Source organism: Nematostella vectensis, chromosome 11, assembly GCF_932526225.1.
Source record: "Nematostella vectensis chromosome 11, jaNemVect1.1, whole genome shotgun sequence".
In the NCBI taxonomy this organism is placed as follows: domain Eukaryota; kingdom Metazoa; phylum Cnidaria; class Anthozoa; order Actiniaria; family Edwardsiidae; genus Nematostella; species Nematostella vectensis.
Window position 1 is genome coordinate 4,927,305 of NC_064044.1, and position 16,752 is coordinate 4,944,056.

General features: G+C 40.1%; 3 protein-coding genes across 3 annotated transcripts; all 3 read right to left on the reverse strand.

The window, feature by feature from the left end:
- Positions 1 to 101: 101 nt before the first annotated feature.
- On the reverse strand, positions 102 to 5,062 carry LOC5505938. The gene is made up of 6 exons (XM_001626637.3): positions 4,904 to 5,062; positions 3,135 to 3,218; positions 2,248 to 2,351; positions 1,761 to 1,856; positions 1,201 to 1,466; positions 102 to 952 (listed from the first exon to the last, which is right to left on the reverse strand). The coding sequence occupies exons 1-6, from the start codon at positions 4,916 to 4,918 to the stop codon at positions 318 to 320; spliced, it is 1,200 nt and encodes a 399-aa protein (XP_001626687.3). The 5' UTR covers positions 4,919 to 5,062; the 3' UTR covers positions 102 to 317.
- A 1,212-nt stretch (positions 5,063 to 6,274) lies between these two features.
- LOC5505945 (cathepsin B) lies at positions 6,275 to 12,766 on the reverse strand. The gene is made up of 9 exons (XM_001626638.3): positions 12,466 to 12,766; positions 11,532 to 11,653; positions 10,962 to 11,077; positions 10,448 to 10,477; positions 10,220 to 10,383; positions 9,360 to 9,512; positions 7,693 to 7,780; positions 6,870 to 6,910; positions 6,275 to 6,454 (listed from the first exon to the last, which is right to left on the reverse strand). Exons 1-9 carry the CDS (start codon positions 12,683 to 12,685, stop codon positions 6,363 to 6,365), a joined length of 1,026 nt encoding a protein of 341 aa, XP_001626688.3. The 5' UTR covers positions 12,686 to 12,766; the 3' UTR covers positions 6,275 to 6,362.
- A 691-nt stretch (positions 12,767 to 13,457) lies between these two features.
- On the reverse strand, positions 13,458 to 16,750 carry LOC116613830 (testicular haploid expressed gene protein). Its single transcript, XM_048733982.1, has 5 exons — positions 16,504 to 16,750; positions 16,360 to 16,423; positions 15,899 to 15,963; positions 15,064 to 15,130; positions 13,458 to 14,265 (listed from the first exon to the last, which is right to left on the reverse strand). Exons 1-5 carry the CDS (start codon positions 16,568 to 16,570, stop codon positions 13,695 to 13,697), a joined length of 834 nt encoding a protein of 277 aa, XP_048589939.1. The 5' UTR covers positions 16,571 to 16,750; the 3' UTR covers positions 13,458 to 13,694.
- Between the last annotated feature and the right edge of the window lie 2 nt (positions 16,751 to 16,752).

Genomic DNA, 16,752 nt, shown 5'->3' on the forward strand with positions numbered 1-16,752 from the left:
TTCCTTGTGCAAAAAAAAAAAAAAAAAAAAAAAACATCGAAATTAAGAAAATTCACGATTCTTAAAAAAATACATCCTCCCACTTTCACAAAAATATGCACTCAGTAATAATAGCTTTAATAACTGTAAAACTAGATATAATAACAATGAGAAATATAATTATATTATTTTATCAGTATACAGATGTTAGGAGCGGAAGGATTGGGTGTCGTTGTTGTACTATAATAATCTCTATGACGTCGTAAGTTCTGAACACACTATTAGGGCTATGTACGGATGATAGTGATTTAGCTTTAGCACGTAACACGCATCCAGAACTACCGAACTTCAATCATCTCTATGACATCATAGGTTCTATAAACGCCAACAGAGCTTAGACTAGATGATAAAGAATCATCATCATCACTGCTATTGATAAGCTGGAGACCTCCCAGAGTAGAGTGAACCACACTGTACTCAGAGCACAACGAGTCATCCATGTCATTACTATCATATCCAGTGCTTGTGGAGGCTGTGATGGCCAAGGGGAGTGACCTCTTTAAGCAGGGTACACTGATGACATCATATTCGGGAATATAGCAGAATGGAGTGGTTGGTTCCGGTTGGGCGGAGATTTCTTCTTCATTGTAATCTCCAGACTCTGTCATAGCACTCAACCACTTCATTACCTTGTTTGTACTGTTGTTCATTATATTGTAGCCCGTAGTATCGACATCAATCTCATCATCAGCATCATAATTAAAACAGCGCTTGCATTTCTCTTCACCGCAATGACTGCTGCAGTCGCTGGAAAGTGCAGGTTGTACTGCGGGTGATGGGTGTTCATCAGCGGCGATGAGTTGGCCGGTTGGTAGTTTGGAAGCAGAGGTGGTTGTTGGCCAGTCGAAACGGCTTTTCAATGGTGATGTGTTGCTGTGGATTGAGGAGCAGCTAGCAGAGTGTGATCGGTAGTCTGAAAATGAAAGAAAACCAATCTTAAATAAGCACATACCGTGTATAAATATCATTCTCTTAGGGATGAACAGGGAAAGGGGGGATTTCCTGTTTCATCTCGTCTATACAAAAGGGGAAAGAATATGAAACACCAAGATCCACTTTTGCTTTTCTGTAATTAATACTTGTGCAATACATACCAGGGAAATTTGAACCATTAAGATATGTATACCGAATACTGATTTCTTTGTAAAATGATAAACCTACCACATGAAGCACTAGAGAAACCACTGTCACTTTTCCTCTCAGTTTCTTTGCAAGAACGGCTACAAAACCGACCAGCAAACTGTATCTTATGGAGACCAAGATCATCCTGGTCAGCCACACCCTTGTGACATTCATCGGCAATCACATCAGCTACCTCACGGGTGTCTCTGCCATCCAGGATACGCTCGATGGTGTTGATTGACAGGTTGGTTTGAAGGAACAGATGAAGGGCTGCCTCTGAAAGGTAGGAAGTCACTGCAAGCACCCTATGGATAAAAAATAAATAACAAATATAACAAACGAATACATTAGACAAATCTTACTGGCGGGAGGGGCTGCATTAAAAAAAAAAAAACCAACAACAACAAACAAACCTTTCAACAAGGCCCAATCTAAAAGCCAGTAAACGTCTTTTAAATTTTTCTAAAACCAAAATTACATCCAGTATTTTAACTTGCGGTTGATGGAGGGCAGAGAAAGAAATATACAGCTTGAGTGGTCAGGTTCTTAGAATTGATCGTTCATTTCGTTTTATTATGCTAAAAAAAGTTATCAGCTACCTGACAAGAAAGTCCTGGAGTTCCTGCTGTCTCTCCTTGATAAAACTTTGGTTGAAGCGACCAAGGAGTCTCTTGTGCGGGAGTGGTGGGGGTTGCCTGAAAATAAAGACAAAGTACATCAAATAAAAGTCTGAATTATTTGATCTCAAGAACTAAGGAAATGTAGGTGTGATGACTCAGTTCTTTAAGCACATTTCGCCTTGTTTATTGTGTGTAATGTTTCCTTTTTCCGGAGGCCTTTATATTTCAACCTGTACCACCATGGCACCAATACAAAGTTTTCAGAAAGTTGGCAAAGTAGCAAAACTTACTCTTTTGATTGACATGAAATTCATGAAAAAGAGGATTCTGTCATGCTGTGATGGGCAAGCATTTCTTAGCCTCACTGATGGCTAGTAAAGTTGTCTTTCTGATTGTGTTTAAAACTGCAAAGGCAGCCATGCTAGTTGGCATCACACTGTTATGTTGAAAAGGCATTGCGACTTACAGTGAAATAGATCCATTCTGTTCAAGGATGTTGCGCAGCCATTCAAACTCAGAAAACCTCCTTCGTACACATGATTTGCTGCTGACAAAACATGTGCTGTTCGTCTAAAAGAGAAATAATTTATGTCAGTATCATATGCCTCTTTTAAAGGTTAATTTACACTGGGCTTCCATTAAAGCCGCATTGTCACCAGTTTACTTCGGGAGGTCCGTTGGAAACCTCAACCGTCAAAAGAAATCTAAAAGAATCTATTAGAATCCGCTTTAAAAAGGGTCATCCGCTCTAAATTATCAGTCAAATCCTTGAAGAAACTTCCAAAAGACACACTGCTTATAAAATTTTGAAATATTTTCCGCAGTTCCCATCATCAAAGATTGTTACGTAATCGACCTGAAGTGAACTGGTGACAATGAGGCTTTAAGATCAACACTATTAAGTATGGCACATTTTAGGGATTGAGGCCATCCAATATAGAATACATGTGATTTTATACAATGCAATAGAAAATAAACAAAAAGACCTAATACAAATATAATAAGGGAAGTTAGGGCAATGATTCAAAAGCCAGCAAAAGGTGTTAACTTGGACGGTGTACTTACATATTTCAGCAGTTTAAACTTCACATCCCCAAAACTAAACAGTCTTTTTCTCAGGCAGCCAGTTTTTGAGATGCAAATCTCTGTCTATGATTTCTTTTTTGTATCTTGGGTTCTAAGAATATTGGCATGCCTGGCTTTTATTTCCCAATCTCGTGATCTCAGAAAATCCGGCATTGACTATTTTTTAACTCCTAATAGCTACCTACAGTAGCTTGCTAAGGGAGAGGAGGGGCTTGTTAGTGGTATTTTTTTAGGGGGGGGGGGGGGGGGGCTAAACGATTCACATACCCAAATAAGGATCTCGTAGTCTGTGAATTGAGGCCAACGCCCACGGAGATGGGTTCTTGGGTTTCTCACAACAACAGAAAGGAACTGTGGAAGAAAGTAATTCAGCATTAGTTAAGGCGGTACTAAAGGCAAACAAGGCACAGAGCCGCTCAAATTACCCTAAATTTCAAATACATCTATGAGGCTGCTTATGCATAAAAATGGACCAAACGTTTACATACAATGAACAGATACATTAAAATTAATAGCAAAATTTTCCGTTTAGTCATTTTAGTCATTTAATCGCTGAACATTTGTATTTTCACATGGAACATTGAAATGGGAGCTTGTGTTAGTTCACAGCAATTACTGCCATTTTGGACGAGGTGCAAAGAGACTGGGTCGAATAACATTCCAACATGGTGGACAACAAGAAAATTGCAAAGGAAGCATAAATAATTGTTGTTTTTCTGGCGAGTTTTTGGGCTTATTTGCTTACAAAAACATGACGATGAAATTTAAGATATTCTTCGTTTGAAATACGTTTTACTATGTTATTTCTAAGCGATTTTGTGACCGTTCCTCACCTATAATGGGAACACCGCATTAACTTATAGATTTCCGCTTTTTATCATACTGAGAACAATGGGTTCCATGTATAATGCGCACCCAGTTTTTCAAGGTCATTTTGGGAGTAAAAAAGTATGCATTGTACGCTGGTAAAAATGGTAATACTAATTCTACTAGACACCCCCCTCGTCCTGAGGAAGTTTGGGTTTAACATGGGGATTAGAGCACTTTTAAACTAGAATTTATGACAGGGTGGTAGAATTGAGACTACTCTTTACTTTTTTCAATTAAAATTGGAAACAGCCATCTAAATCTTGAAAAACACAAAAGCCAGAGATAACAACGTTTAAAGAATATATGATGGGTAAAGACTTTATGTATTCTGACTTCATTCATTTGAAGAAAATTTGTATCCCGAGTGGGTGAGGGATTTTATTACATTCAGGGTTTCATTTAGGCCGCCAGCTACTATCTTCCTTGTTTTATTTGAACTAATAACTTCCACTTACTCCTTACAATTTCCCCCGCCTACACAGAAACTTAATGAAACGCCGGCCATTTCTTCGAGGTTAAAATCTAATCCCCCTTACCAGGGACCATGGGTTTGGTTGCAAATGTATAGTGTACATAAAATAAACTACTAGAAACATAATAATAACCTCGCAGTTGTAAACAACTGTTGCAGTGGCTACATGCATGTTCGAGCCTATTTTTGAAAATGAGACAAACGATGGGGCGGCCATTTTTTTTTTAGGTCGAGCACTTCGACAATTCACTTCCCCTTGAGCAGAGCTTCTAGTCTATATTCCATTTGCCATAGATTGCTATTTTGATAACCAAAGGCTTGTGACTTCTATTAATTATCGAAAAGAAGCTTAGTTTCATTTGTACGTCTTCTTATCGATAAAAGCGAGTCGCTTACGTATAAACCCAACTCAACAAACAAGGAGACGCGTACAACAAAAAGCGATGTATAAAGTAATACTTATAATAAACACAAATGGCCACGGCCACAGGTAAAATCAAGGCAATAGGTAAAAACAAGATAATATAAGTAATGAAGTGCAAAGTATGGGCAGGATTTTAAAAGGCTTATATGCGAGAAAAGTCTCGTGGTTTTTGTTCTTTGTAGTGCGGTCATGTTGTTAGAAACCGTTTGTTACATCTCACAAATTTTAAACAATTTTTAAATTCTTAAAGATCTCGTAGATGAATCTTACCTCTCCATTAGCCATTTATGGTGGATTGAGGCACGACAGCCCTTCTACTAATGTCAGAAAACAGTAAGCATAACGTAAGTTGTCGAAGGTTGCGAAGAACTGAATCGACGAAGTGAAGAAACGTTTTAGAAGAGTAAAACAAGTCACACAAGTTATATGTCACGTGATCAGCCGGGTTGACCGGGTTCAAACACGAACGCGTGCTGCCATAAAAGGAATAGCTCCGCCTCCTTTTTCACAAGCTCTTGCGCAAGTCGTCGTCATTCACAGTTAGATAGACTTCGTTGAGTGCCGGTCTCCGTAACTGCCGGAGGGAAACATTGCAAAAAGTACAGCCTTACGATTAATTATAAAACTTTAAAGTACTAAAGAATTTTTTAAAGATCTATTTAGGGAAGTGTTTGGAATCCATTTTCTAAAACCCTAAAATAACAAGGGTTTCATCTTTGATTGACGGGCGTTGCTCCAAATACATTCATATTGAAAAACAAAATTTACAATTGGTTTTCAATTATATTTCTATTTACAATAAATTCTCTATCATCGTACTTTGTAGCGATGTCATTATATAGTTCTCATTACAAAGCACTTTCCCTTATTGCTGTTGCTTCCCAAACAAATTGAGCTATTTCTTAAATAATGCTATGGTAGGAGGCATCGCTTTTAGATTCTGTTTTGTTGCGGATTTAAAAACCCTGTACACTTGTTCCCTCAATTCACTGTTATATGCCGGGCATTTAATCATGAAGTGTTCCTTGTCCTCGACTTCGACCAAGCATATTGGGCACTTGTTTGAATTGGGGGGGGGGGGGGGGGGTGAGGGTGGTTGACGCCCTTCGCATGATGCCTCGCTTCAAGGCATATCATCGCGCGCAGTCGATCTACAATTATGATCTACAATTTACGGAATGGTTTATTTTTAAAATTAAAATGTATAATTTCCATGCAATAAAAATTCTTTTACAGAAAGAAAGTGTTCTTTTTTATCTAACATTGAGTCGAGCACTTCATTCCGCGTTAAATTCTGTAAATTGTTAAGGGATCATTTGCGGGCCTGTTATGTTTTTTTTTTAATCATTTGCGGGCAGTGGTGCTTTTCGGGCGGTCATTTGCGGGCCTGTACAGTCATTCAGGAGTTTCCCTAATTCCAGTATTAGAAAAAATGGATAGGGGCGTGACTTTGCCCCCTCCCCCCAAGTTTTTCGATGTCATACGTTCCTGATTTAATTGGAACGAGGCAGCACAGTAAAACTCTGGAGGAGGCGGGCATATGTTCACCGGTAAATTTAGGACCTTGGGACGGGACAGGTTTAACAAGACTTTGGCGAATTTTTTTTTCGGTTGGATGAGTCAGATTATTTGGGACTAGAATGACATTTCTACACAACAGTGTTGTGTGTTTAATCTTTTATTAGAACATTTTTAAAAGGCAAGAGATTGGTTAAGGAGTTGAGCTGAATCAGGCTTCCACTGAGAACTTAGGAGGCAGACCCCCAACTATCCCTGACTCGATACCGCACTCGTCATTGCCACGCTTAATTTTGAAAAAGCCTAAAAAGAGAAGAGAAGTGAACTATTTGAGCACGTAGCGTACAATTTAATCTTTTGTGCTGTGTACCATTGCTAAGGCGTAGTCTCGCACCTCAAAAGGGGAGAGGGGGTGCACACTCATGGGTATCTTTTGACAATGAGAAATTACCCACGGTTTGGAGGGGGGGTACGCCCTGCCACCCCCTGTGTACACGCCTGAAGAGAAAGCAGTTATTTTGTTTCTTCCTTTTCCGCTTGTATCTCCTTCAAGGTGTTCTTCACAGGTTCCCCCCATGTCACTAAAATTTGGGTCATTTTTTGCCCCATGGCAAATTCTGGCACATGTGATGACTTCGGTATGGAAATAGTGTCTTATGCTAAATGAACTTATTTCGTTTTGGGGACAGTGATAGTATTGCAAGTTTGGCGAGCATACCTTCATCTCCCCAGTCAGAGTTCCATGAGTTTGCAACAAGCCTTCAAGAAAATAAGTCATTTTGTTAAAAATATCACAAGTATTTGACAGAGCCTTAATAATAAATTAATGCGTTAAAATACACTTTCTTCCCACCCCATTGTATCTTCTCGTTGTGGTAGTCCCCCCCTGCACTTTGAGCTTTAAGCATATGTAGCATGTTGTTCTCAACTCTCTTTAACTGGGCCTAAAACTATGTCCAATGCTCTTCTCCATCATGTTCCCCTCCCCTCCACCAATGTGGTACCCGAGCCTAGTATGCCCTTTCCTCCCCTCTCAACTACCCATCCCCTCCACCCCATGTGGTACCAGGGCCTAGTTTAACGTTCTTCTCTCCCCTTTCAATATGTCCAATGCTCTTCTCCATCATATTCCCCTCCCCTCCACCCATGTGGAACCAGGGCCTAGTATACCCTTTCCTCCCCTCTCAACTACCCATCCCCTCGACCCATGTGGTACCAGGGCCTAGTATACAGTTTTTCCCTCCCCTCTTAATTATGTTAAATGCCCTTCTCCATATTATTCCCCTCCCCTCCACCCATGTTGTACCAGGGCCTAGTTTAATGTTCTTCCCTCCCCTCTTAGTTATGCCCAATGCTCTTCTCCATCTTATTCCCCTCCACTCTACCCATGTTGTACCAGGGCCTAGTTTAATGTTCTTCCCTCCCCTCTTAGTTATGCCCAATGCTCTTCCCCATATTATTTCCCTCCCCTCTACCCATGTGGTACCAGGGCCTAGTATACCGTTCTTCCCTCACCTCTCATAGTTTCAAATATGTCTTACCAGTATGGTGTTCCATTCTCCTCGCCCCAGCCAAGAATTTTGATGGCATGGCCACCCAGAGCACTACCACTTGTGTGCTGATAGACACCTGGTAACCATAGAAACAAATTCTAAAAGCATGCTGGTAGATACCATCAGAGGGAATGTCAAAGCGAGCATTAAAGTATTGACAAAAAAAGGGTTGTGCCTACTAACTCTTAAATAGGGGGCAGGAATCAATTAAGATTTGTGGTATGCTTGGCTCCAATTGTCTGTTGCACTATGTTGAGCTTGGAAGCACAGCAACTGGTAGCAAAGTGCCACAGAAATTACCACAAGTATTTGAGGAAGGAGGACTGTACAGGACCTGAAATGATCCTGAGGACCCGAAACAATCCCAGGACCTGAATGATCCCTAAAAGTACCCCAAGTGCTCCCGGGACCCGAAACTATACCCCGAAATCGACCTCAAGGAATTGTGGTAATGGGCAAAGGGAAAGCAGAAGAAATCACTTGCAATTCTTAAAGCATAATTAAGGGTTTTGCCCCGGTGGTAAGCCCATAAACAGAGTACAAAACAAATACACAACTTTTAATTGCTACTGAAAGGAATACAACATAAACATAGCACAGTCTTGCTCAGAACAATGAAACTGTTGACCTTCCATCACAACTTTAAACATTTGCAGTTTTGACACATGACTCCGACGATATAAATCTCGTTTCCGGTAAACATCACCCCTAAAAATCCATATTTATTTGACAACCAAAAGTGTATTTCACCACGAAATCCATGTTCACATGAGCGATTTACCAACACATTTTTGTCCATTACTGCAATTCCCTGGGGTTCATTTCAGGGACTCCTGGGGATCGTTTCGGATCCCGGGATCTGGGATCGTTGCGGGTCCTGTACAGGGCTACCCAAATATCTTTACAAAAAATAACAGTTGAGAAACAGCAGGATAAAATCAAGATGCTATTGGAGGGCGGGTCAGCCCATTCCATCTCAACCAATGCCCCTAACCTTGCTACTACCCTCAAAACTACAGAGCAAAAAAATGTAAGTTTTCCCAAAATAAGGTCTAGTTTACTTCGTTAAGCTTGAATTTTTGCATAGAGGTTCCTTATGGCATGTAAACCAACATATCAAAAAGTGTTATTTCTTATGGATTCGTCTTCGAGATATGAGGCTCGATAGTGCGATGTATAAATGTCCAAAGTATGAAGTCGGGCTCTGATCAGAAATTAAGCCAAATTTGCTTGCTAATATTTAAATTTCATATCTTCTAAATTTCTTTAAAATTTGGAATTAAGTTCCCTGCTAGCAAGGCCTCTTCTCTGTATTTCGCTGGGCTACAGAGAAAAGAGGCCTCTGCTAGCAGGGAAGGAATTAAGCTTTGTGTCAGAGGAACTTAGTGTATGCGGAATCTTGAGCTTATGTATTGAGAATTAGAAGTTTTAGTGCCATTTTTTTTGCTCTGTCCTCTCGAAACAGCTATAATTGTTTTCTACTGTTCACTGCACTGTCAAAACCAAATTAAACGCAACTTAATGGTTACCTGACTATTAAATGGAGGGCCATATATTATAAAACTGTAAAAGGTTAATATAAAACCCTCGTTAAATAAAGTTTATTGTATTGTATTGTAAATGTTTGTTTCTGACAGTTTGTCACTGACTCTTACCACTCTTATATGTTGGGAAGTCAGCATAGACAGTAAATGCTCCCTCTACTGGTCCATTGGTCATGATTTCTTTCTGGATCTCTGCAGGATCACTGCGAACACTGTATGCACTCTGACCAAAGTGCTTATCATCAGAGTAAGACACGTTATAGCCTGGAAAATCAATAGCTCTTTTTGACAGAGTGTGGGGGGCCATACACAGAATGTAAGTGGAGCTCGCAACCAACCCCAATGTCTGCACCCATCCACAACAGCCTGCCCCCTCTTACCAATCATCTTATTTGCTCTTATGCACACAGGTCTTGGACTGTCTCTTTTAAAGGGGTACCCCTATCTGATCCCCAAATCCTTCTCAATCACCACCCCCTGTATCCCTTATACTTTTTGCACTTACATATCCCCCTTTCCCATACTCAAATCTCTATCAAACATTTTCTACATCAGAATCATCAGAATTTTGTTGGTGGAGCTGGGTGGGTATACTATGATGTAAAGAAAGCTCTCCCCGCACAAATCCACTTATATAGATCTCACGATTTTGTTAAATAAACATAATGTAAGAAAATATTGTTTTATTTATTTTAATAGGAAGGCGAAATGTTGGTTTTCTCTAGAATAATTTTTAAGAAGTGGTAAAAATCACTAAAAAGCGGGAGATTTGGTGCTCCCCACAGAAAAGCAGGAGAAGATGTCCAAAATTTTAATTCTCACGCCTAATGCAGGAGAGTTGACAGGTATGCCCTATACCTATACCAATATCCCTGATATTTTTTTGCATTTGCATATATCCCCTATCCCCATACTCAAATCTCTATCAAACACTCTCTTCCATCTACCCCTCTGCCAATCACCCATTTTACCTGCTTCGCACTTGCGCTCACACTTGGGGGTTGGGCTATCACCCTTGCAGGGTTTTAGCTTGCCGACAACATGATGGTCACAAGCAGCGATCTTGTATGGCTGACACCCTTTGTGGCTGTCGTACTGCCCACCAGTTACAAGACCCTTGCTTGTCCAGTGATCCCTAGAAAAATTCGGACATCAAAATGGATTGCATACAAATACTAGCAGTAATATGGTATACTTACCAAGCAGACTCTGGATACCCACCATTACACCTGAAAGATAAGACAAATAAAATAATCTAGTGAATGGTCTTTTGCCAAAAATATTTCTCCTAACAGCTGGAATGGTAAATAAACAAGGGGGTGGGGCTGAAGGACCACCTTATCATATGAGTCATATGACTTTTTTATTTGTGTAAAAGAGTTAGGGGAAACATGAAAGTGGACAAAAGAAAAGCAAACATTAAGACAATAATGGCAGCATTATGATCCTTTTCTGGTCACCAAAGTGAATAGCATGCACATAAGAGAGGCTCTTCTTTAGTAAAGCTCCACACAAAGAATACTGAACAGTAATCCAAGCTCTCTTTGGTTTATGGAAAAAAAACTGTATTTTAAATATAAGACTCTAAAATCTCTATTTAGCCTTGAGGTTGACTGTATGCTGTTTTTAAAGATGTTTGTCTTCAAAACCTCTACTACTATCAACTCGAAATCTACAATCTATCAAAAATTTGGCCATTTTGGACTCACTAACCCCATGCCACAGGTCTCACAGCATGACAGCAGATCCTCAGCAGAGATGTGAGGCATTACTTTTCCCTCTGATTTAATGCAGTAGCGATCACTCATCGCTTCAACAGCACCAAATGCCTGAGGACAGAACATATAGAGACATTTTAAACTATAGGTACCCAATCCAAACTTAATCCAAGAATGAGTGGCATAGTCAATAAAACACTGTAACTGATAACTTTGGTTTATCTGCTTCCTCTAAAAGGTTTGCAGGGGAAGACCTAAGGGGGAGTGGGAGGGGGGGGGGGGGAGAGGAGCCACCCCTAGCTCCGGCTTTGGATTGGAATCCTAAATACCCATTTAATAACCCACGTAAATCTGTCTCTGTTGCAAGCTTAAGTTGCTGCACTATTTTTGTGGAAATATCTGCAATAGGGTAAATTGCCGCCCCTCTGTCCATGCCTGGACCCTCCTATGGTATTATTTATGGCATGATTCCAGATACTCTTTTCTGTGCCACAAACATCTTAATGTGCTTATGTTGGTCATGACACAATGAATCTAGATAATAGCCCCTAGGCCAAAAACATACCCAGCAGCTTCCACATGCACCCTGGTCGCGCACTTCCTTGATGGTAGGACAGTGGGGCCACTGTTCGCGGGAATCAAAATGGTCTGGTACATCATCCATAGAAATCAGGAGTTTTTCACGTACTTGAAAAAAATATACTGTTATCATGACTGGCTCTTTTCATTTTATCTAATTATCATTTCTTGTTTTTTTTTGGTGGGGGGTGGACGGAATTGGCCCCATGATGACTCCCCCATCCCCTACTAAACAATACCACATGTAAGTCACAACCATTATGGTAGGGGTGGTAACAGGAAGGGAGGCTATAGACAAAGGCTGATGCCCCCCCCCCCCAAGTTTGGTACATATAAAGAAAATGTTGTTGTTTTGGGGGTCTGGTACTGAGGAAGTTTAGTTTCTTTTAAGATACTTCCTCCATTGACTTAAGATGGTCAGAGTCACTGTTTTACTCTTCTGACTACAAGTCATAAAGTTTACGGAGCACCTGTGGTATGGTAACCTTAAAAGTGACAATAACCATACAGTTTTTCCAAATAAGGAATATATTTAGTTTTCTTATAGGAAGTGACCGCGTCTGTTAAAAACAACAATTTTTGGCTAAATTTTCTTGATATGGAATTTTACACCCCACGATTTAGCCGCTCCCGTAATTTTCACGCATACTGCATCTCGGCGCAAATTAAGGTTTGTATACAAACGTAAATATTTCCCAGGTTATTGCATTATGCTAGTTTCCGGCGCAGACGCTCATCGTATGGGGGGGTTCTGCCTGAAACTAGATCAGCATTACGCTTGCAAACAAAATCGATGCGTTCAGACGCAACGGAGACGTCGTCAATACGCATAAAACTCTAATAATAAAACTCCAAAAAAACTTTTTGAATATCGAGAACATGGCTGAAATTTGTTCCGTGAAATTAATATCTTTTCTTACATGGCAGGAGTGGTCCTTTCTTGGCTCCACACAATCTCTTGACATCCTCGATGGTGTACACTTCAGCAAAATTTTTGCCCGCTTTCCAGGTCGTATGCAGGCTATTTATGAAGTCAATCGCTTCCATAGACAGTGGATTCTTGTCTACGGGCGATTTGGTGAGAATAGGACCAGCGCTAGCTAGCGCTACAAAGGTGGCAAGAATTGCAACGCTAAACATCTTGGACTTATTTTTTTTTCCAAAAGAGCTGTGATAGAAGACCCGCGCTCACTCGCTTGAATCGAAGGAATGATCGCAAGACGCAACCGGTGTCAGTTTCCCGTCATGGGACTTGCATGTGACCAGCCTCGCCCCCAGTCGGGTCGAGAATAGCGCACCGAAAAAAAAATGCTGAAATTATATGTAAACAGGGCGACAAAAGCACCGAACTTAGCATGAATATAGCCTAAGAGATTGTTATCGATATTAAGACCGTAATTGCCTATTGGTAGCATGAGCAGATTTTTTTAAGAACTTTCATTATGGGTACCCTGTGGTGATATTTTCATCACAATCATCCATCATCCTCGGGGACCCAGGGCGTTGCGGAGATCGGGGACACAGAAAGCCCGAGATGCATCACAATGCGCAACACACACAGTGGAACGTCTCTATAACGGACCGTATCGACTTCATTTTTACTTTGAATTCTTTAGAGTGCATAACTTGCTGTTTCCGTAAAGCTGTTTGAGCAATTTTCATATTGATTACAAAAAAAAAAAATGTCGTATTTGTCCTATTTGTACGCTGTGTCATATTTGTGATAAGGTCGTTCATCAACGTTTCTTTTTTTGTCTCTTTTCATTGAAAAACAATCGAGACACAAGGACGTGTAAAACACGGTTTCTATTTTTTTTCATGAGTTTGTCGGAATTTCTTGAACATCAAGGTGAATCCCCCCTTTAGGCGTTTAAGGGTTTATAAAGTAATAAATTACCTTAACACTGTTATCTATCCATATATAAGGATGCTTTATTTGATTTTGTGCATTAAACTCAATTACGTGTTCTAAAACTTTTACAATTTTCCAAAGATCTTGACGATTTCGACATCATGACAAAATATAATATTATTTTCTTCCACATTTTCAAAAATAACGAACGGTTAAATCCAACAAGAATTTCAAAACTTCCCGAACCCACACTGGATCAGAAAGTTGATCATAAATTAAAGGGTGAATTCTTTTGCATTATGAAACACCGACTTTTTTCGAGCGCACTTTTCTCGGTATAGGCGCGGCCAACTCGGCAATCCGCGGTGTTGCTTGGGCTACTTTTGCTCCGGGTGATACTTTCCAAGCATTCGCATCGTAATCTTCATTATATTGACTTCTACTTTTAGGCCGTGCGAGTTGCTGTACTCTTAGCGACGGGAGGGCCTTCTTTGCAGTGTCCGATACCTCCCAAATCACCGGTCTTGCGTCTTTGTAACTCCTATGTGGGGCTTTGGGATTTGCTAACGTCGAAACCCTCTCCGAGCAGTTTGCGAGTTTTGCTGCCTCGGTGAGGTCAGACTCCCATTCGCTCCAATCCCACTCACTGTTGGGTTTGATATTCAAAGGTGCATAGGACTTTGATTTCGCGAGCATCTCGATTCGTTCCGAAGGGGTTGCATTCTGCGCAGCTTCGCTGACTATGCTTTGAACCTGTCGGCATGGCTCGTAATCTTTAGGAGTAGACTTTGGGTTGGCTAGCGTCTCCACACGTTCGGTGGCTGATGCGGACTTTGCGGCCTCACTGACAGTCCAGATAGGAGTGGGTCTGAAAAAAAAGATAAAGGAGTACAGCAACAAAAAAGTCATTTGGGTGGGGGTGGGGGGGGGGGGGGGGTGGGGGTCGGGTGAGGATGGGAGGCAGTCATAGTTATTAATGGAAAAAGGGTTGCATTTGATCATTTTCCAATAAGCAATAATCCCCTTTTTAGTGGCAACAATGGGGAGGGACTCCTTTAAAAACAGACAAGGTTAGCATCTGCAAAATTAATTTTTACCCTAAGGAACCCTTGGGTGTAGTCAAAGAAAATTCTTATCCCTAAGAGATAGCAAATTGGTGTGGTAGAAGGAATTTTTTAACCCTGAGAGATAGCAGAATCGAAAAAAAACCGTCAAAAACCTCCTACTGTAAGGAATAGCAGTTTGTCGAATTTTATACCCTAAGATATAGCAGAATCAGAAAACCCCTTAAACACTCACAAAGAAATAGCAGTTGGTTGAATTTTCTACTCTGGAAAATAGCAGAATCAGAAAAATCCTTCAACATCCCCTAAGGGATAGCAGTTGGTCAAAATTTTATTCCCTAAAAATAGGATGATCACCCTTGTCTACTTTTCTGGCCTAGGGGGGGGGGGGAATGCATACACTGCACACCTGTGTAGGGGACTGGAGAATACTCGGTCACTGATGATCATTGACGCTGCCCTAATTCCTTGGATAGTAAAACCAACCCATAAAAGTCCCTACTGTATGCTGCGATTTTCTCCAAAAAAAGATTTTTGGAGAATATCATAGTGACTTACTGATTTCATGCAAAGGGACTGTTTAAAAAAAGGAGACAACCCACCTGTCACCAACATAGTCTTTATGCATGCTTTTGCTTTTGCATAGTTCAGCTTGTCGTTCACTTAAAGCTGAAATGTAAAAAAATATATATAAATTAAGGTAAAGCCTAGTCTTGGGGTAGTGAATGTGTTGGGGAGGAGGGGGGCCGGGGGGAGGACAGATACAATGCAAGTTTTCCTGAAATGTTCCTCCAGAAAAGACCACTTCTCTACCTCTCATAGATATGTCTACTAAACTACCTCTAGCTATGTGCCTGTTTATCATAATTTTGTAGCAGGGATAGGAAACAGAAACCCTTTTCTTTGGTACAGATATTGTGAAATGCAAGACCAGCAAAATCTGATAGATTGATTATAGCTAAATGTATATATAAATAAATTGAAATATCGAAAAGAATGTGTGTTTACGGGTCTAGGGGTGTGCCAAGCTGCCCCTATTGTCAGTTATTATGCTTTTAAATATATTTAAAAAAGGAAATCCACAACAACAACAAAAAAATCTGGTACTCCTTTCATAAAATCTTCGCTTCAGTCTATAGCTTTGGTCCCTCAGACTGGAACTCCTGGGATCCCCCCACTGATGCGACATTAAGCATAACTTCCAATATTGTTGATTATTAGAATATGGGTAAGACATGTGATGGGATATTAAACATGGGATATTATGTCACCTTTTTGATTCTATATATAGTGCCAATATACAAGTATCTCATTAACGATTTGTAAATAACGAGGAATACTGAATTCTTTACTAATGAAGAATTCAATCTGTGTGATTCAGCGAGACAGAAAGTGACTTGGGCTGCACTTATCTGAATGCAATTTATACTACTTTACCTGGAGTCGTAGCTTGTATATTTGACCAGTCTTTAGCTAAGTTGTTATCCCAATACACAGAGCGCCTAAATGTAGACAGAATAATAAAAAAAAACATTTCTGGCATTATACAACAGTAAGCGACAAATGGAAGCAGGGGATTCATTTTAAATAGGTTACTTAATCAATTACGAAAGCTCATAATAAATATGTAGATCAGGTTGAAAATCTGATTAGGGAATTTTCAGGGATAAAGATGTCTCTTATAAAGCATTTTAAAGAAGATTTGAATCAAAGAGAAATGGATCAATTAAAGTTAAGATCTACGAGATCAAAACCACAGAATGTAAAAATCAGGTTGCTTGTGTTCAAAAAGCGAGCTTTGGTTTTGAGTTTGAGAGAAGTTTATATTCAAAACTCTGACAGAAAACCACAGCAAACTAAATCGTAGTTGAATTTTATCATAGAATGAACGACTTTACCTGTCTTCTAGAAAACCTTGAGGAACCGGTTTTGGCTTGGCGAGTTGTTCAATTCGGCTTTTGTCTACAAAAAAATACAAGAATTCCACAATTAAATAATCTATGCAGCCAAACACAAATATCAAACATGATTAATGGACATACCTCTGCTTTGTTTGGCAGTCTGTTTTTCTTGTTCTGTGGTTTCTTTGCTTCGTTCTTGTTCCTCCATGTTGTAGATCAAGTGTTCGAATGTTTGTTGTCACGTTGGGCCATTCAACTGCTCGTTGTCAAGTACGCGTCCTGTTTTTCATAGCAACTACCGCGCGAAAACTGGGGATAGAAATTCCGATGGTCTTGGTTTCACACAGGAAACCCAAGGATCATAGATAAATATCGATCCAAAATAAAATA